The 21,569-nt window shown below is 41.0% G+C and overlaps 1 protein-coding gene across 1 annotated transcript; it reads left to right on the top strand.

Annotated features, from left to right (window-relative positions):
* Positions 1-1,079: 1,079 nt before the first annotated feature.
* vcanb (versican b) lies at positions 1,080-21,416 on the top strand. The gene is made up of 14 exons (XM_079551412.1): positions 1,080-1,488; positions 4,863-5,037; positions 5,109-5,236; positions 6,089-6,382; positions 8,506-9,249; positions 10,724-10,911; positions 12,031-13,465; positions 13,686-13,799; positions 13,891-14,004; positions 16,293-16,451; positions 16,690-16,772; positions 19,448-19,592; positions 19,660-19,842; positions 19,914-21,416. The coding sequence occupies exons 1-14, from the start codon at positions 1,113-1,115 to the stop codon at positions 20,141-20,143; spliced, it is 4,368 nt and encodes a 1,455-aa protein (XP_079407538.1). The 5' UTR covers positions 1,080-1,112; the 3' UTR covers positions 20,144-21,416.
* The last annotated feature ends 153 nt before the right edge of the window (positions 21,417-21,569 follow it).

The following is a 21,569-nucleotide window of genomic DNA, read 5'->3' as shown; positions in this document are numbered from 1 at the left end:
CTTAAGTGTCCACAAGTTTATCACCATGATGTTTAGATAGCGCTATCTCCACAGCTGGGCTTTCTCTCGCTACAGCTGAGCGCTCCTCTTAGCTCGTCTTATCAGTCTTTTGGTCCGATGCTGAAAATGAATGACACTTCAGCCAATAAAAGGCCTTCCTATTCCCCTGAGCCTCTTCAGTCGCCTAAGTTATGTTGTTTCTATCCTTAGTTTTGAGATGATTCCGAACATCACACACCTGCTCTGCTTGGTGTGTTTGTGCTATGGCCTTCCTAAAGGTGAGTCTGTCTGTCTGTCTGTCTGTCTGTCTGTCTGTCTGTCTGTCTGTCTGTCTGTCTGTCTGTCTGTCTGTCTGTCTGTCTGTCTGTGTCAGTGTGCGCTACACTGGGCCTGGTGATGGCTACCAAAGAATATTTCAATACGTTTTCTATAACTTACACTGTTCAAATTAACGATTATCATGATAGTCATAAAGCAATTTTAAAAATAAGTGTATAGGCTTGTATTGTTATTTAAGTTATCATGCTCCCCCATAGATTCGCTGCAAGATTACTTATTAATACTGTATATAGAGGCACACACAGTGGCTCAGATAGTCGTATAAACAGAAGTCTGGTGGTTTGGCTCCTGCAGGCTCAGACTGTCATGTCATTCACCCACCACGCCCATGTTTCGGCTAATGGCACAGAAATACAGCCTCACTTCCAGCAGTCCACCCCGGGGCAGCTTGCCACCACAGGGTGACTGAATAATGCAATGTAAATGTGTGCATTATAACAGCTTCTTCTGTATACATACTACTCATATGACAAAGATCTACAGAATGCACTGGTGCACTTAAGGAAAAAGTTGGTTGCACCTCTACCCAAAAGGGTGTCGGACGAGAGCCCGGTGATAACTGCAGCATTTGTTGTTTGTTTTCACATGATATATTTACAACATACTTTATAAAATTATTACCACTGAAACCCATATAAGAATTTTCATCTTCAACTTTTTTTGTTTTTGTAAAAGGAGAAAATCAGTGATTTTCAGTTTACTGTAAGTATCACACATATAGGTCACTGATTTATTTACTAACTTGTTATTGTATTCTAGCTCCCTCTCACCATATGAAGATGGAGGCAGCCTCACCTGTCAGTGCGTCACTAGCAAGCCACGCTGTGCTGCCATGTCTCTTCTCCATAACCTCAGACTCTCTTAGCACTCCCACATACAGCCCCATCCCGAGCACTGAGGATCCGTTGAGGATTAAGTGGACAAAGCTGGAGGACGATGGGGACAAACTGATTGTGGTCGCTACTGGAGGGATGAAGAAAGTGGGGCAAGAGTACAGCGACAGAGTGAAGCTGCCCGACTCTCCACTGCTCTTGAAGGACGGCTCTTTGATGATGGAAAAACTCCGAGCCAGTGATGCGGGGACGTACCGCTGTGAGCTCATGCTTGACATGGACAACATTCAGGGCACTGTCAGACTCAACGTCACTGGTGAGTTGCACTGATCACTTTGTGCACACTTCTGTTTGATCTACAACCGGCAGCAGCACGTACTCTCAGATGTACGGTGTGTAAGTCACTTGATGAACCACAGAAAGTCTCAGATGCCCAGTCCAGTGTAATTAACTGGTAGTATAACAATTAAACCCAGCAATAAAAGCAGTGTTATTGTTCGTATTGTCAGTGTGCTGTGGAAACAATAAACTGTAGTTCGTAAACCCTATTTAGTGTTTCTGTTTTAAAGACACCCGATATTTGTGGACTCGGCTGCTTTTCTTTTGTAAATGGTCATGTTTACTCAGCTGTAAAGAGTATAGCATTAACATTTTATGACCTTATAAAGTTGTTGTGGTCAACATCTTCACAAATGCCTTTACACGTTGACAAATATGCAGCACATTGAAGAGCTGAATGCCTGTGCCCTTCTCTGTTGGGATCTTTCTTTGCATTTGCTTTAGTTCACCAAATGCAATGGTACTAACATAAATAATGAAGACATTTATAATGGATTCAGCTTTCTATGCCCAAATTCCAGTGAACTTTTCGCACCAGAGTACAATTACCTGTGCAAGTATATGATACGGCATTTAGAACTACTATGTACAGGCTCAGCGACTCGTCATTCAGCCTCTTGGTGAGTTGACAGTAGGGCTGTGCTGTTAATCACATTTTAATCAAATAGAGGTCAGATTGATTGCAGACGGTAATAATCGGCATGGTGCTTGATTTTGTGTGTACAGCTTATTTTGAGGCCGTAACAGCACTTTGTTTGGACGGGATCAGACTCTGGAGGAATGAAATGGACATTTTTATGTTAAATATGCCGCTGGTGTGAAGAGCTTCTTGTTTATTAACAATATTAATAAAAGCACATATTGAGTTTAAACAAACTAACCGAAAATAGGGATTAATATGCAAAAAACTTTGTAATTACTTGTATTAACTTAAACGGCATATGAAAGGTTTAATGCTTTTGAAAATATTACTTATTGACGGATAACATTAGTTGCAATTTCGTCATCATCTAATTTCAGTGAAGCTGCAATTTTAATGCAGAAATGTTGGACAGAGAAGTTATTTTTAGAGAATTTTAAAGCCTCTGACAGGAAGTGGCATAGATAAAGTTCCAGAGCAGTTTGATTCACTAATTTCCCATTTACATCACATGGTTGCACAGCAACAGTTTAAAATTGTTTGCCTTCATGTATGTCCAATAAGGAAGTAAAACGCCAAACTAAAGCAAGCTGGGTAAATATGATTGTGTTAAGTTTCAGCAAAAACATTGTCTAATGCGTCATATGCACTTTTAATACTTATATTAAAGGGACCTATATAAAAATGTTAAATTATGTATTTTCTTTTCTTTTCTTTTTTTTTAAATTTATTTATCAGGGACGATACAATCAACATAGTTACAATTAATATTTGCAGCTGATGCGATGCATGAAGAGCTTGTAGCTAGTGCTAATTCGCAGCTCATGTCCCTGGTTGGGCCTTTCTACACAGTTTACAATAATAAAATACATAAATACAACATTTGTATAAAACTTTGTCAGTCACACTCATACACACTGTATGCACTCACACCTACGTTCACACAGACTCAGTGCTATTTACAAATGGGTGCAGCTTTGGTTTGTTTTTAGCCAGGACTTAACCCTAGAAGTGAACATTTTAAACTCAGATATGGTTTTAAGTTCTCTGGGTAGTGAGTTCCACAGCTTCGGACCAGAGAACGAAATGGCAGACTGACCAAATGCAGTTTTACGGTATGCAATGGTACAGTTGTGATTGATGGAGCCTCTGGTCACTCTATTACTTCCTCCCCCTACATGTTCTAGCAATGTCCTCATGTGTAGAATGAGCCCATTCACCACAACTGCCTCGAAAATCCTGCGCTGTCCTGCACTGTCACTCAAAAAGTTGTTACTTCGGGTCCAAATTAATATAATAATAATTATAATATAATGCATCTGTTTTATATAGCGCTTTTCTGGACACTCAAAGACGCTTTACATTGCACTATTCATTCACTCCATACTCGGTGGTGGTAAGCTACTATTGTAGCCACAGTTGCCCTGGGGTAGACTGACGGAAGCGAGGCAACCAGTCTGCGCCATCGGCCCCTCCGACCACCACCAACCACTCACTCACACACTACATTCGCTAGGCTTCCTGGTGTTACTAAACGGTCTCCCATCCAAGTACCGACCAGGCCCTTCCCTGCTTAGCTTCCAAGGTCTAGGTAATATAGGTAATATAGACGGTGCAGTTACACGTATGACCTGAGATGGCAGTAGTGAATATAAAATGGCCATCTTGCCCCTTTAAAAGAACTAGATGGAAGTTGTCATTTTGTTACAACTACTGCCACCTCAGGTCTTACGCGTAACTGCAGTCTCTATGTTAAGCTTGTGCATGACGGTGCATGATTTATTTTGTATTTCGGCCCGAAATATCAACTTTTTTCGACACATTAGGACATTGCTGGAGCATTTCAGGGTTTGGAAAATACATAATTTCAACTTTTTAAAATTCCGTCTTGTCCCTTTAATACCTGAGTTAATTTAAATTATTGTTCTGTGTATTTAGGACAAGGATGTACATTTTTGTTCTTTGGAGGGGTTCACATGTTGAAATGGATTTACAGTATTGGGCCACATATTGATGGACAACTGTTTCTCCCTTTGAAATAATTCAAAACGATGCTGAGGTGTGACTGTGAACCCTCCTGCCTCGAAACATGTATTGAGATGATCACGGTGTGTGATATTTTTGACCCATTAGTAAAAGTTCTATCACAGGCCTTTTGAGCCATTTCATCCTCATCAGCTTTACCATTATCTGTGGTGTTTGTCTTTATACTGATGCTGCTCACATTTAGGAAGTCAGTGTTCCAGCGAGTTTACAGAACTCCCAGTCGACTCTGTACTTTGTGACACAGCATTAACTGTGTGAACCCGGGGTCTCAGACTTTACAGATTCCACATTAATACTGAACAGGGTGCTTTGTGGTCTGCAGACAAAGACGTTCCCTATGAACAACACACAACTGGTCATTTCACACTCAGTCCTCTATTCACGTCCTCTTGTAGCTCTGCCAGGATATCCTCGCTCATCAGATACATAATCCACCCATACACAAGAGGATCTGGGACCTAATTACCAAACAGTGCAGTATGTTTAGCTAAAATACTTGGTTTGTGGTCCATTATGTTGGGGTTTTGTTACTTACTGGTCATTTACATAACCACTGGCATAGGCTTGAAATCAGTGGATAACTTTTACCAGAGAAGATAAAAATGTAATGTCATTTTTATTGTACTTTTAAAGAGTGCATCTAATTGGTTTTACAACTCTTGCAGGTGTTGTTTTCCATTACCGGGCTAAAAGCAGTCGCTACTCTCTGGATTTTCCTAGAGCTGTTGAAGCGTGCCTCTCAGCTGGTGCTGCTATTGCCACACCTGAACAACTTTCTGCCGCTTACGAAGATGGTCTTGACCAGTGTGATGCTGGCTGGCTCGCTGATCAGTCCGTGAGGTGTGTGTCCTAAGCTTCTTCTCCTGGATGTGTAATTGAACAAAGGGTGTAAGCTGTGCATGTTCTTCCAGATATCCAATCACGGTGCCTCGACCGGGCTGTGCAGGCAACCTGATGGCTAAACCAGGAGTGAGAACATATGGAGTCCGAGAACCCACGGAGGAATATGATGTGTACTGCTTTGTTGACAAATTACTCGGTACAGTCTCTAACACTTTGTAATTACTCAAAGCAAATCTGAGCATCAGTTGTTTTACGAGTTGAATCAAGTATTTAGTTAAGAGCTGTCACGTGTTTCATAGTTTTCTCTCCATAACACTTGCAGTTGTTTTCAGAAAGTATTTATGTTATTATGGAATCTGTCACTGAAAATGTACTAATAGATATTTTATTCTTAAAACCATCATAATACACATGAATAATGAATGGAATACGTAAAGGTGTTAACTTAAGGTGTTATTACGCCTTACAATATAGCTCCCCTTTTTATCCGCTTAGAAAATCAACATGTTTAATTTTGTGACTAGACTTGGATCATGTAACTACTCACGTAACTTCACTCCCCTTTGGCCCCATAGAGGAGAGGAGGAGAGGCTAAATGCTAACAACTCTGGTCTTTTTGCATATCAACTCGTCTAAGCTCAGGTGTCCTGTTCCTTCAAGAATGATCAAAAAGTTTGTGACGAACAATGGATTGGGTCTGATTGATTGATTATATTTATTGATTGATTATGTATGGGGTAGAGGTTCTCAAATGGTTTCATTACGACAACTCATAAGTTCTAATAACTATTTGCAATTTGACCCTGTTTCAGTGTAATTTAGAATAGTACTTCTCCACAGAGTTCTGTTGTTTCTAGCGGTGATCATGAGGCTCATTATCGCTTACCATCACAGAGTATGGAGTGAATCAATAATGCACGAAATAGTAAAGCGACTTTGAGCGTCTGTAGCATTTTTACAGACGATTTAGGCACTGCTCCGTAACAAAATAGAAATAAAAAAAAGGCCTGACAACTTTCTGAACACGCTGTATGTATTATTCCTAAAGGTGAAGTTTTCTATCCACCGCTGAGAGAGAAGGTGACGTTTGAGCAGGCCGCGGCTGAATGTGAGAAGCTCGGCACCGTTCTGGCCTCCCCTGGTCAGTTGTTTGCAGCCTGGAGGGCGGGCCTTAACCGCTGTGACAACGGATGGCTCTCTGACGGCAGTGTTCGCTACCCCATCAACGTCCCCAGACCCCAGTGTGGACGGGGCCTGCTGGGGGTGCGCACTCTCTACAAGTATGAGAACCAATCAGGCTTCCCCGAGCCCACAGATAAACACGGGGCCTACTGTTTTAAAGGTAAGACTTGCAGATTAAGGGTATTATTTTTGATTGACTCTTTTCTTTAAAGTGCAAGTATGTTGTTTCTGTCATTCCAAGCCCACTGTGTCTTTTTACTTGCCTTGGTGCAACCCGCCTATGGCTATAATTGCTGGATTAGGCATTACTACCACAAACATTGCACAGTGCACATAAGGAAGAAAAAGAAAGGTGACAGGACACTGGATGACAGGAGACAAATTTACTGAAAGTACTTAAAACACAAACAACAAAAGAATAAACTTCTCGTGCCCCTTATATGGTGGGGCAGATTTTTACAAGGGGAAAACCCCAACACAGTCTGACACGGATTCTGCACAACACTGTACATGTCTCTAATGTTTCACAGCTGGACTATCCCCAAAAACGACCGACAGACAGAGGGAGGAAACTCGGAGCAAACTTCTCCCATATGTAACATCATGATTAGGAAAGGCTTGCGGACCTGCAGAATATGAAATCAGATAACCTCCGATGCATAGAACATTTAAGAGAGCATTCTTCTCCAAGCTCGTTCTTAAATTGTTCAGCATGTCTTGCCAAATTGTGAGAGGTGGCAAGGAGAGCGAGAGAGTGAGAGCAATGCTTCTTAAATCACTGTTTGTGGACAGACACCAGCCCAGCCAGATGGCCATTGCTCAACAAACATATGACTTCATATTTGGGCATAAACTTAACCATGAGCTTGTAGCCTCTCTCCGTCATGGATTTAAAAAGACCCTGCCAGACTAGAGCTGCAGTCTCCAGGGTCTGTAGGCCACTTGGCTATAAACACCTTTGTTATGTGACTGTGGAAAAATGCTCAAAGGCGAGAGAGGTGGAAAAAAAGAGAACACCCCACTCCCAGTCTGTGCACTTATCCAGGACGACCCAGAGGAGGAGGGGGGGATGCACACTATTTTGTTTAAGAGTTACGATAGTGATGCTCAAAGGCTGCTGCTTGCTCTCAAAACATTCACCTCCAACAGCATATCTGTATTTGTCCTTTAAATATCTATATATAATATAATATATCTAAATAATGCAGGTTTAGTTTAATTGGAAATAGTCAATTGTTGGGGAATAGAATGTGGCTGCACGTTCCCTTACAGCTCAGTAATAACAAGGTAATTGGACGGAAACATCACGGTAACTAGGAATAATACGAGATAATGGATTTTGCAGCAATGTTTTTACACTAGTACCAAGAAAATACTGTCGGTGTTTTCTGGTAATTGGCAGTGGTTACTGGGTTAGGGTAAGAATTAGCATTACCGTATTTTCCGGACTATAAATCACACTTTTTTTCATAGTTTGGCTGGGGGTGCGACTTATACTCAGATGCAACTTATATATTAAAATCTATAATTTCACATGTTTGTTATTTCCACACTGACAGCCCCTAGAGGGCGCTCCAGGCTTGTTTACCATTATCTCCTATACCGCGGAAGATTTAAAAAGCGGTAATCGAGCAGCAGAAAGAAAGTTTGGAGTGAGCGAGAAACTTGTGAGGGACTGGAGAAAAGCGGAAGTTGCTCATACTGCAATGTTGAAAACCCCAAAAATCTAATCGTGGGCTTAAAGCTAGAGGGCCACAGTTAGAGGAACGAGTTCGCAGTCGAGAGCTTGAACAACGTGCTGCCGGGAGAGGCTTGTAAAACGGTGAAGTTACACCTCCATACCCAGGTAGTTGCCAAGGCTGGTGCGACTTATACTACGGAGCAACTTATATATGTTTTTTCTTCTTCATTATGCATTTTTCAGCTGGTGCGACTTATAGTTCGGAAAATACGGTAGTCATTAGTTACCACAAATCATTGAATAGAACCATAATTAGCATTTATTATTATGCTATTTCCATCTTGCTACTATGCTATTACCATGCTGTAAAGTAAAGTGCTACCAAAAACAGTACATTTATTGTCTATAGATTTACTAGATTTACACACTGACGGTAATTGTGCCCATTTTTATCAAGTCACGTAGCATCTTTATAAAACCTATAATAATAGTCCCACAAAAAAGCTGTTGTTGTTTTCATGGAGTCATATTTATGGCTTTAACCAAACAATGGGCATAAACAGCATGTGTATTTGACATATTCTTTCATGTCTTTCCCTCAGCTAAACTACCAGAGCCAACCACTGCAGCTCCTTCTGTGCCCCCCTCATACACACCGGAGTTTGACAGTTCAGCCGTCAGTGCTACAGCGCCTGTAGACTCTGAGAGGGTCCAAGTCCAAACAAATGAGCCTGAGCCAGTACCCCACACAGCTACCACTCACAGTCCTGATTACACAACTGCAAAACCTTACTCAGAAGCAAGTCGCACAACTTCTCACTCCACAGTCCATGTGACCACCACCCCTATTACAGATGATTATGATATTGAGGATTTCGAAAAGGGGACTTATCTGGAGTCCATACCTATCAGAGGAGATGTATTGCCCCCATTAGAGACTCCCCCCACTCTGCCCAGTCATCTAGACACCACACAGACAGGCCAGGACAGAAGTCATTCAGGGCTGGGAGTAGGCCAGGGCAGTGCCAGTGGGGAACAAGTGAAGGATAACAGTTTTTTTGATGATAAAGTGGTGGTCGCTCCAGAACAGGGGTGGGGTTCTACCGATCCAAATATGGGAATGGACCACACGCAGGAAGTGAGAGGCGCAACTCCAGAGCTGGTCACGGCAGATCCACGTGGCCCGGTGGGCAGCGGGGACCTGGGACAGCCGGCAGTCGTGTTCAAAGAGGCCATCACGCCCGGGATGTTTGACCAGTCCGCGTCCGTCGCTGTAGATGGAGAGTCGTCAGACAAACCTCCACTTCACATTTTCGTCGTCAATGTGCACAGTCAGAACCAGTCTGGTAAGTGATCATGTTGTCAACCGGACATTTAATACTATATGACATTATTGAAAACCACATCTGTTATTATGTAGTAGTAAATGTGACACATATACATTATTTTGGAGATGAATTTGGATTATAATCTCTTCAGTTGCTCCCTCCCACAGGGATATTTGGGATATTTTTCCATTGTGTCCATAATACATACACAACACACACCTCACTGTTTTATTCTACCTTTTGTTCTCTTTGCTTTTATTTCTAAATTGAGTGAGATAGGGAAATGCATTCTGGTCCGTGGTTGGATGAATCTTTTTTTGATGCCCAGAAGATGTTTGGGGGATCAGAATAAGATTACTTCCAGATAGTGGGCTGCTGAAGTTTGATCTCGAACCTCAAACAAACGTCATTTTATTTTCATAACTCATCTCCTCTGCCACAAGTTGTAATGCACATACTCCATCTAAACTCCTTCAAGATCTCCTCCTGTGTTTACCGTCCTGTTTTAGTGGGAACCTGACTGGATTCAGTTTGTTGCATGGACAATAACTGATTGTCTTACTTTTTGTTGCATTGTGTAGCGCGGTGGTGATCAGCGCACACAAACACACTGGTAGTAAAGCCAGATGTGGAAGGTTTTGAAGTCATCTCTGCTCGACTGAGTCTAAGTTAAACATTTTACAAAGCCATCACTATGTATCCTTAAAAAAAAAACATGCTTGTGTATTAATCAAACATGTAAAATGACAGCTTTTCCTCACTTTTTGGTTGTGTGATTCCAAAACAACCCCACAACTGGATGACCTTAATTGCCCTCTCTCCAGGGATCGCTCTGAAACAACTGTCTAAAGCCTGTATTTCATTTTCTTTGAGTTTCTCAGCACTTCTTTTTTCACATTAGCCTCTCACATGCGTTCACTTACTTTCTTAACATCATTGTTTCTCCATCGTCTGTGTTTGTTGTTGAAATATTAAAGGCGTATTATGTTGCATATAGATTTATCATCTACGGGGCCCCACCACTCACTGTTTCCACGTCTTGAGGAAATTAGGAAAACTTGAAGCACTGAGCTCTATGATGAAACGTCTTTCTGTTACAAGCCATATCAATGTCAGAATTGCAGGCGTGTTTGACTTTGAGCCACATGCTGCAGCTAAGTAGTTTAACTGCATAATATATGTCTAGTTTACCATGTGCCCCTCTCCAACTTTTTTTTCACGTTTTTTACTCCGCTTCCCACGATATTGCTTCCATGTGTACCGTAAAGTCCTAATGAGAAGACACAAGTGTTCATTGTCTATCTGCAGCCTTTGGCACTGAGCGACTGACCTTAATCATAAGCAACACAGACCACTGACTGGGACCCATCCAGATACACTCTTTGGCTTTTTTAATCAACTGCAGACACACTTACACTTTTATCAGAAGGTTTTGTGTGGCACTGTGTTGTTGCCCGTGCCTGTGGTAAATGTTGCTCTTGTTTGACCGTAGTTGATGATGTCCTGAAGTTCCTGAACCAGCCTTTGGGTGTGGAGGGTGGACCACAGCTTCTTCTCCCCCAGATCCCTGACCTGTCCCAGAGCGGTGAGGCTGTGCTGGGCAGTGGTTTCAGTGACCCCTTTGAAGCATCTCCGATCAGCTTGCCCTCAACAATAAGTTTTGTTAATGGAAAACATGAGGTATTCATTGTCACATTTAATAATCACTAATTTCAGTTACAGTATGTTTTTGTTGGCACTGCAGTTATTTTTTTTAAATGTACCGTAACATGTATAACTTGTGGAAAGTATACCACATCACGTACAGTGGGAAGAAAAAGTAAGTACACAATTTGGAATTCTCACATTTCTACCTAAATTGGTCATAAAATGTGGTCTGATCTTCATTAAAATCATAAGAATGAGTAAACGGTGTCTGCTTAAACTAATGCCAACCAAACATTTACATTTTTCATATTTTTATTGTCCATAACATGTAAACATTCACAGGAGAGGGTGGAATAAGTAAGTACACCCCAAGAATCTCACTGAACTGCAGCAGTTTTGTAAAGAGGAATGGTCCAAGATTCATAATGGTTGTGAGCGTCTAATTTTCAATCTGCAACTATTCAACTTTGGGTTAATCAGTCCACAGTATATCCAAGTGCTCTTTCGCAAACCAAAGTTGAATTGTTTGGGAGAAACACACATGGTAATGTATGGAGGAAAAATGGAACAGCACATCAACATCAAAACACTATCCCCACTGTGAAGTCTGGAGCAGGAGATTCATGGTGTGGGTCTGTTTTGTTGCCTCAGGGCCTGGACAGCGTGTCATCATCAATAGAAAAAATAATTCACAAGTTTATCAAGATATTTTGCAGAAAAACATTCACAACATGCATGGAATAAGTAAGTAAACCCCTGTATTAAACAGCTGCTGATCCTTCTTTTGTAGCAATAACTGCTTTTCTGTAGTTGCAGATTAGACGCTCACAACGATCAGGATGAATCTTGGACCATTCATCTTTACAAAACTGCTGCAGTTCAGTCCCCTGTCCTGTGAATGTTTACATGTTAAGGCCAATAAAAATATGATCAAATGTGAATGTTTGGATGGTATTAGTTTAAGCAGACACTGTTTTTGATGGTCAGACCACATTTTATGACCAATTTAGGTAGAAATGTGAGAAATGGCGTACTCACCTTTTCTTCCCACTGTATTTTAAGTATTTTTCCTTAAAACTTACACTTTTCTTGGAAACAGCAATATTGCTTGTAACTTGATTTGGTGATCTAACTTACTTTTAATCCCACCAGGTGACATTTGAACCAGGCCTTCCTGAAGAGGCCCGGGGAGACCAGTTCGAAACAGCCACCCCTATCCATGCGGAAGAAGGACAAGAGAGAGAGACTGTAGCGCTTTTCGACTATGGTGCCATCGAATTTCACACAGAGGAGGCACCGACTGACCATGTCCTCCATCTCTCTACTGATGCTGATCCTCACTCTTCTGGTGCTGATCCTCACTCTACTGATGCTGATCCTCACTCTACTGGTGCTGATCCTCACTCTACTGGTGCTGATCCTCACTCTACTGATGCTGATCCTCACTCTACTGATGCTGATCCTCTCTCTACTGATGCTGATCCTCACTCTACTGGTGCTGATCCTCTCTCTACTGATGCTGATCCTCACTCTACTGATGCTGATGCCACAGACACGTTTGTGCAGCCAACAACGATGCATGAGAAAAATGCTAGACAACATCCTACTGAGACTACCAACACAGTGACACAGGCTTACACGGCAACCCCAATCACATCTCAACGTTTGGTCTCATCCCGCCACCCTGACACTGAAAGCCTCTCCACGTATGAAGACATGGAAGCATCCGGCAGCAGGGGTGCAGATGAAACCTCTCTTGAAGGATCCGGGAGTGGTGCGTTTCCCACTGCCAGTATATCCGATGCTCGGACCGAGGAGGCAGAAATAGGTGGGACTGAAATGTCCACTTATCTCCCCGATTTGACAACTACCACCTCCAGCATCAAGATTCAAACGGAGGAATTTGAAGGGTCCTCCTCGGGAGAAGATGAGGCTTCTGGTCAGGATGGTTATCCCCAAGAGATTCCTATTTTCACAAGCACCTTTCCACCCATTTTCTCTACACAGCAACCCAAAATGCAGGGGGATGTAACCCAAGTGCCTTTCGTTCAACTTTCTTCTGTGATGACAACAGGATCAGGACCATTTTCAACTACAGAACCAAAGGAAGCCTCTACACATTCATCTTTGGTGTCTACAGCCTCTTTTCCTGAGGAACAAACCACAGCAGTGGAGCCTCGATTGCAAAAACTGACCCCAGTGCCTTCCCTTGCCTCAAAATATCTAGTCACTCGATCTGCTGTTGCAACCAATTCTGACACTACTCCGGCTAATTTAGAAGCAGCACCTAAAAGGATCACAGATGAAGACCAAACACTGATGTCTTCAAGTACAACCAAAGTCTTAAACTCCACAACGACTCCATGGTACACCTTTGACCAACGCACCAATTCAGTCCCTGAGTGGGCTCTCATTCCTGATCCACATGCCACTCCTCTACCAGACGAATGGATCGACTATGACCGGGAAATAGTGCCGCCCTTGGAGTCCCAGCATAAGATACCGTCCCAAACGCCAACTACAGAGCAACCAGAGGCGGTCACCTTCCCAGCATTTTCTGTGGAAGCCAGTACAGTCAATGTCAGAGGTACCATCGTCTGTTCATGAACATACTGCACCTGAATACTGTAGTGTCATCACAAACATACATTAAGTACAGTTAAAATGTAACTTCAAGCTAAAGATCTATTACAGAATCAACATTGTTGATTGCAATACTTTGAGTTCCTCCATCTATTATAATGTATTGACAGGTTCATTATAAAAGCTATAATTACATTGTTCTGTGTTTAATCTGTCCTCTTTAGATCTGCTGCCATGTGCTGAAAGCGTCTGTCACAATGGCGGCTCTTGCTACAAAAAAGGGTCAGAAAACCTGTGTGTGTGTGCGCCGGGATACCATGGACGGCACTGTGAAACTGGTACAGACAGACCCCATGTTCTTTAGTGAGCACGTCACACTGACCTGATACTGACAGATGAATGGGGACTAATATAGGCCTGTGTGTGCAGATGTTGATGAGTGCCAGTCCAACCCTTGTTTGAACGGAGCCACCTGTCTGGATGGGGTCAACTCCTTCACCTGCCTCTGCCTGCCCAGCTATGCAGGGGAGACGTGTGAGCGAGGTCAGTGTTTCTCTATGGAAGGGTATGGAATAACAGAGGCAAACGGTTTTAATGATAGTAGTAGCATGCGGCTTGGTCCTCTTGTATTTAGTGTTGAAGCAGTGGTTGTGACCCTAACGAAGGTGAAATATTAAAACAAAGCAAAACATCAAATTGTTTTTGAAATAAGTGGAAATTATTATTTTTTGTTTAGGTCACGACTTTTCACAATAGAGTTGAGGGTTGAAAAGCACATGCACTCCTGCATTTGATTCAATAGATCTGTCATATTAACGACGATGTTTTTATTATTGCTGTTTGTTTCAGTAACGCTTTACAATAAAAGTACATTCATTAATACTTATTTCATCATGACTTCATGCATTAATTAAACATACTTTATGCATGACTTCATCATGTGTCAACATGAGTTTTCATGAATAAATATTCATGAATTAACACAGTTAATTAAGGCCATGAAATCATCAATGATCGTGAGTAATAAATAATTAATTCCGATTATGATGCAGAACAAACAGGCAATCATCAGGACCAAGCTTTGGATAAACTTACTCCTTTGCTGCTGCTTTGTATGAGTGCACTCATTTTCAGTGTTAAACTTGTTGATTTAGTTAGTTGCTCGTTTATCATGACTGGGGCACAGTCATGATAAACTCAATGATGTGTTTGATTATGCTAGTTTATTACTCATTATCATTACTTAGTTCATTGCCTGAATGCCATGAATATTTATTCTTGGAAACTCTCGAACTCACGCTGGTTTATGATGTACAGTATTAAAGCATGAATTCATCATTAATTAAAGCACCCTTAATGTAAAGTGTTACCCAAGTTTACCCCCTTGCAGAGATGCTTATAGAAAAGGGTTTTACCGTCAGATTTTTAAAGAGTGAGAACATACAGTCAGGGTCTGTTAAATGTTTTACAAGCTGAGTATATACTCCTGTATACAGAGCATATTTGGGGATACTGCGGTCATTGTTATCTGAACTATTTTTAGTTAGATGCTTATTCTGAGATAATTCTCTGCCCTGTTTCTATTTTTGATTTGGTTAAACCAGTACACAAAACAGTATCAGAGCTGTTTGCCAGGCCTAACATAGTCCATGCTCTGTCAGATAAAGAACAGCTTCTTCTTGTTGCTGCCTCTGGAAACTGCTAGTAAATAGATCATTGTCCTTATTATTTTTTAGCAGAAAGCTTTTGCAGCTGTGTGGCACTTGAACAATACTGCATATAGTCCCTAGTTTCTCCACTGAAGCCATTATATTAGATATTGTTAAATTAGTGATTGTTGCCACAGGGAGCCACGAGCATCAACTGGGACTGGACACAGTAAAGGGTCATGCAGACCATTACAAGCTTTACTAGATCCACATCCAGTTCAGCAAACACATCACTCATACAACACAGGCATTGTTTGCTTTGCCTGATAAAATAAACACAGTCAAATAGCTTGAGTCATTGTATGATGTAATGTACGGACATTACAGCAATGTACATAGAGTCAACAGACTGTTACAGAGCAACGTGGAATATGAATGTAAGCCAGCTAGTTTTACGATGCCTAATACTGTTTATGAGGCTTTATAACATTTAAACATGCATTATGTTGAAGTATATTCATTAAAAAATAAAAACAAGTTGTTTTTGTACAGCCTAAAATCATAACAGCAGTTTCCTCATACAGTTGCACAAATATTATTGACTTTACAAACCAGCAATGACACAAGTCAAAAAGTGAAACAGACATTAAGTCAAGTGCAAGGAAACATTTTTAAAAAGTCATTAGTTTAACCATACACAGATGGTTATAATGACCATCTATGAGTGGATTTTAAAAGTGACTAAAATGCATTATGTACAGCTTATGTTAATTATGTAAACAAAAAAATACCTGCATATTAATTAGCAGCATGGAGAAGACAAAAGTTAGATGTAAGATTTTGCTAAAAGTTTTTAGTTTTCTCAGGTTTGACTTTATTATTTATCAGGAAGTGACATGATATGTGAGTTCTATATAACCTGGCTAACACCAGGCTGCAGTGTGCGCTCGAATTATTTCGAACTTGTGATTTTAGTCTGGTGTTAGCCAGGCTAAGTTCTATAGGACACTCTAGAACAAAAACCTTTTATTTTCAATTTACCCTCATTAAATTGCCACTTCACTGTGTAAAACTATCATTCTAGCCGCAGTTACATTATTTTTTCATCATCTGATAAAAAACAATCAAAGGGATTTTCAGTAAAATGGTTCCACATTTGTCCTGTTTCACTCTGTTCTGTAGACACTGAGGAGTGTGGATTTGGTTGGCAGAAATTCCAGTCTCATTGCTACAAATACTTCACTCACCGCCGGACCTGGGACTCTGCTGAAAGAGAGTGTCGAATCCATGGTGCCCACCTCGCCAGCATCCTGTCCCACGAAGAGCAGCTGTTTGTAAACCGTAAGCTCCAGTCATGTTATGGGGATGAATCTAGTTAAACTTGTTTGCTGGCAGCCAGTTCCTCTCTTGGTTTACATTGTTAGCGAAAACGTCTGACCAAAATGAAACCTTAGTCTGAAGTTGTTCATAATTCTGGTCAGTCAGTGCACCTTCCATCGCAGTGGTTTATTTCATAGCGCGTTGTTTTTAAAGGTGCGGGCAGGCGATGGGTTTTGACACATGTTGTTTTCACCTGCAGGACTGGGCAGTGATTACCAGTGGATCGGCCTCAATGACAAAATGTTTGAGAGAGACTTCAGATGGACTGATGGCAGAACAATGGTAAAAGAGCATCTCTTATTTATTAGTAGACACAGCTGATAATTATCCATAATATCAATTACTGATGAAATGTTAAGGGTGATTTACCACTGGCATTATTACACACAGCAATAGATATTCACGGAAAACAATGTATATAATGAAATGTAAGCTACATTTTCACATTACTACCAGTGCTGGTATCACTACACCAATACCATTGCCATCATTTTCAATCACAGTCAGTTTGTGTTAAATAAATTGCTGTAAAAATAAATAAATTAAATGCTATGCTAATTCAACATTTCACATATTAGTCCGACTCACTGTGTTTAGATTTCCACTGTCGTGGGATTTTTGTAGAGAGTATGAAAACTGTATATTTTTGGAAACCTTATGGTATAAGCAATGAGAATAACAGTGTTTCCATTTGCCCTGGTCATTTGGTAAAATTGTGCAATTATAACATTTTTCCAAGAGTAAATGGGGAGTTCTGGTTCTACGGTAACACCATGAAAATATGACTTTTTTGATTGGAACGGCCAAATGGAATTCCCGCGAAACTACGTTTTTGATTGATTCGCCAAAATGTATTTTTACTTATTCCTCTAAAGAGGAACAGAAAAATCCCGCTCAGATTCAGAATCTCTTTTTCAAGAGAGTCCTAATCCAGAGACGAACCTGTTGTACAAGTTTTAAGATAGAGGAACTAGAGAACACAAAGGAAACTGAGAGAGACTTTGGGAGAACCTCCAAACACCACTTTCCGATGTTTGATTTGTTTGCAGTAAATCTTCCCGCCTTAACCAAGTGCTTTTTCTCCAGTTCAGCTTTACCCAAATCCATAAGGTTACAACCAATAGGCCAGTGTAAGGCCACATTTGAAAGCTAAGACCTCGTTGTTGCTGCGTTGTCATCATTTTTTGGACATTTTTTTCCATCACTTTTTTCATGTTTTTCGTCACATATTTTTGCCACATTGTCACTGCTTTTTGTCACTTTTCTGTTCTTCTTTTGTTGCATTTTCATCCTTGTTTTCGTCATGTTTTTGTTGCTATTTTGACACTTTTTTTCAATAACCCTTTAGATTTGGGTAAAGATGGGGGTTAAGAGGTTAATTACCTTTTTTTTGTCAGCATGAACTTTACCACTTCATGCTCCTTTATACTGTTAGGTGCCGGTCCTGTATGTGGTTATAATGACTGATACTAAAAGGGAGAATTCTTCAGCTTTCCACTACAAACATGCTGCACATTCAAATCCCTAAAAGTCCTTGATAACTTGTAACTTCGATGGCGTAATCAGTCCTGTGGCTAATGCTGCACAGTCTGAAGTCACCTCTGCTCTTTGTCTCCACAATGACGTATTCACTGCGCCCTTCGGGAACCATCAGCTGTTCGAGATGGATTCAGTGAGAAACCAGAGACTGTGGGGACTCTGGAGTTGTGTTATTTTACAGAACAGAGGCACACCCCTGCTGTATGAGTCTGTCTGCATAAGCTGGAGATATTGAACCGCAAACATTTTATCGTTAAACACTTTATTTCACTCCAGTCACATAAATATTGTTTGTGGTTTTCAAATGCTCGGAGTTTGAGACTGTAGCACCTCCCTCTGGTATGAATGTGAATTACACAGTTCTGTGCTCCATCCCTGAACCGAGTCCCCTCTCATGGGAATAGGTGGAGGCTGCATAACCTTGATGCTTATTATGTAGAACCATGAGAGCAATGACAAATCATGAAAGATTTCATCACTCCTAGTTTGTGAAGATAACATGTGAAAATAACATATAAAACAACACTGAATATATAATATGATTATACTCTTTAATGAATGCTGTATTCGAGCCTTGTTGCAGAAACTTGTTCTCACTGAAAGAATGAAACCAAATGAGTTTGTCATCGATGTTCCAAAGCATATTAAGTGTGATGAATATACGTGCCTCAATTATTGGTGCTAATTTACAACTTTCTATTCACCAGGATGTCAAATGTCAAAGCAATTATTAAAGGAACAGGACAGTTTTTTCATACTGAGATATGTTCTTACTTGAGCTTAGACGAGTTGATGTGTAACTGTCTGGTCTTTATGCGTGCGCTCAGTCACGCAAAAGATGTTGTTAGCATTTAGCCTCTCCTCCTCTCCTCTATGGGGCCAAACGGGAGTGAAGTTAGAAGCAATCACGTTTTCCCTATTTAAATACAATTACGTGAGGGGTTACACAATCCAAGTATAGTTACTCAAAATCAAACAGGTCGGTTTTCTAAGCGGATAAAAAGTTGTACTATATTGTAAGGCGTAACAATACCTTAGGAGTACTTCGACGTCCGCACAGTAAAGTCGAACATGGAAGAGCTTGGTCGCTTCTAACGTCACCCCCATTTGGCCCCATAGAGGAGAGGAGGAGAGGTTAAATGCAAACAATATGTTTGGTGTTTTTGCATGACTGAGCGCACGCATAAAGACCAGACAGGTACACATCAACTCGTCTAAGCTCAGGTAAGAACATATCTAGTATTCAAAAATGGTGGTCTGTTCCTTTAAGCAGGAGTAACATGAATCTGTCTGAAAATGAAGCCGTATCTTGTTGGGAGGATGTTTAAAGTGGTGCAAAAATCAGTGCCAAAGTTGCCAATAATCCTGTTGAGGAATCCGCATTATGTATAATCATATAACATGGTTTATTCTGACAGCAATATGATCACTGGAGGCCCAACCAGCCAGACAGCTTTTTCCAGTCGGGAGAGGACTGTGTGGTGATGATTTGGCATGAAGGGGGGCAGTGGAACGACGTGCCCTGCAACTACCACCTCACTTTCACATGCAAGAAGGGAACAGGTACAAACATAAATCCCTAATTACATGAAAATACATTTTAATATGACGCCCATCTGCTCCACTGCAGTGTCATGCGACCAGCCTCCAGTGGTAAAGGACGCCCGGGTGTTTGGAGCACTGAAGCCCCGCTATGAGATCAACACACTGGTCCGGTATCACTGCAACCAAGGCTTCATCCAGAGACACCCCCCCACAATACGCTGCCGGGCCAATGGACAGTGGGACACCCCGAGAGTCACCTGCATGAGCCGTGAGTATCTTTTAGTCGGACAGAACACTCCACAGAATAACTTTGATCTCATTTTCACTTTTGTTTTCTAGCTGCCACGTATCACAGGGCTTTAACTATCAGGAACCGCAACACCGAAAACCATCATCAACCAAACAAGCACTTTAACCGCCACGTCCACCTCGCAAAGACCCATGGGAAACACAGCCCGGATCAGCAGAGCAGCGATGGCATTTTTCAGCGAATCTGGAATCCCTTTCAGCAGCTTCTTAACAAACAGCCTCCTCACAACCAGCCGCAGAATGAGCACATGGGACCTTGACTGAGGTTGGAGTTGGTTTAGCGCTTGCATGGACACAGGGATGCTCTCCTGTCTGCGTGTCATTGCTTCACTACATGGGTTGTTTTACTTCAGTCCGGTTCTTTTAAGCACATCTGTGAGATATTTTGCTTGTGAACGATCTCACTTTACACTCATACTTCTGCGCAAAACACCTCCATTGAGGATGTGAACTTCAGTGCCTTCTTTGAAATAGAGTCCTAATATTAAAACTGTCATAGCTGTGTATTGTTTATAGATGAATACAAAACGCATTAACTATAAATTTTAACCACGGGACTTTCTATTATGTTGATTTTTTATTTTTTTTATTTTATAGTTTATATAATTTTTATACAAATTTTATACAAAATCCTACACAAAAATGTTATGAAACAAAGAATGGAGTTTTATAATGACCACATTAAAGGGCAACATTAACGGCGCAGCTGAAGTGTATTTTGTTTTTAGGTGATACAAATCAAATCTATGGTTTTTATCTTGTGTTTTGTAAGCGCTCTGCACGGGAGTCTATGTAATTATTGTGTGTATGTGCTGTGTTCTCTACAGGCAGCGTTCGGGAGATCTCTAATAAAATATGAGGCCATATTAATTTAAATTATTATATTCTTCAAACTATGAATGTGAGACTGTGAGACTCTTTACTGTTTACAGAATCATTGTGCAGAATCTGCATTTGATACAAACCCCATACAAGTGTCTTTTTTCCCTTCATCCTGCAGATCTGGAATCTGTTCAGTTGTAACAATACCAACACGATCTACTGTGTGGGCTGTGAAATGATTCCATGTACAGACAAATCCGTCACTTGAGGTTTGGTGACAGTTTCTCGGCTTTTACAAATTTGTATATTTTGTTGATGAATGTGCAAATTTGCAAGAGTGACATTTTTATTGCTGAGCATGAACTTGTATGTTGACACAATCATGCTCGAGTCACTCTGCGTCCACTTACCTTTGTCTTTTGTCACTGACTGATATGTGTGCAATAAAAAAAAGTTAATTTACAACACTAACCTTCTATTTTTTTATATAAATGTTTTTGTTTTTTTATGGAAAAGCTTCATGTCATTTCCCTTGTACAATGGAGAATACTGTTGACTTAACTGATTCACAAGCTCCTTCAACACGGAGTCAGCGTTCACCTCAAAAACAACTTATTAACGTGTCATCTGTTTCTATTTTTTGTCCAAATGTAGTGTGCATAGGAGCATGAATGGCCTGGGTGTTCTGAAGGAATAAACAGTTGTGCAAGACCCTGCTCTTCATTTGAAAACACGCAAGACACACATTACTGCGTCAGAGACACAGTCCTGCCTCAGACCAGAGCGGCTTCACTGTTGTTCTTTCCAAGTTTATGAACGCACTAACAAGCTGAGAAAGCCCAAAAAACACAGACTGAATCATGG

Source organism: Gobius niger (assembly GCF_951799975.1).
Source record: "Gobius niger genome assembly, chromosome: 2".
NCBI classification, from domain to species: Eukaryota; Metazoa; Chordata; class Actinopteri; order Gobiiformes; family Gobiidae; genus Gobius; species Gobius niger.
The sequence above is the reverse complement of the archived record's forward strand: the minus strand, read 5'-3'. Positions and strand labels throughout refer to the sequence as shown.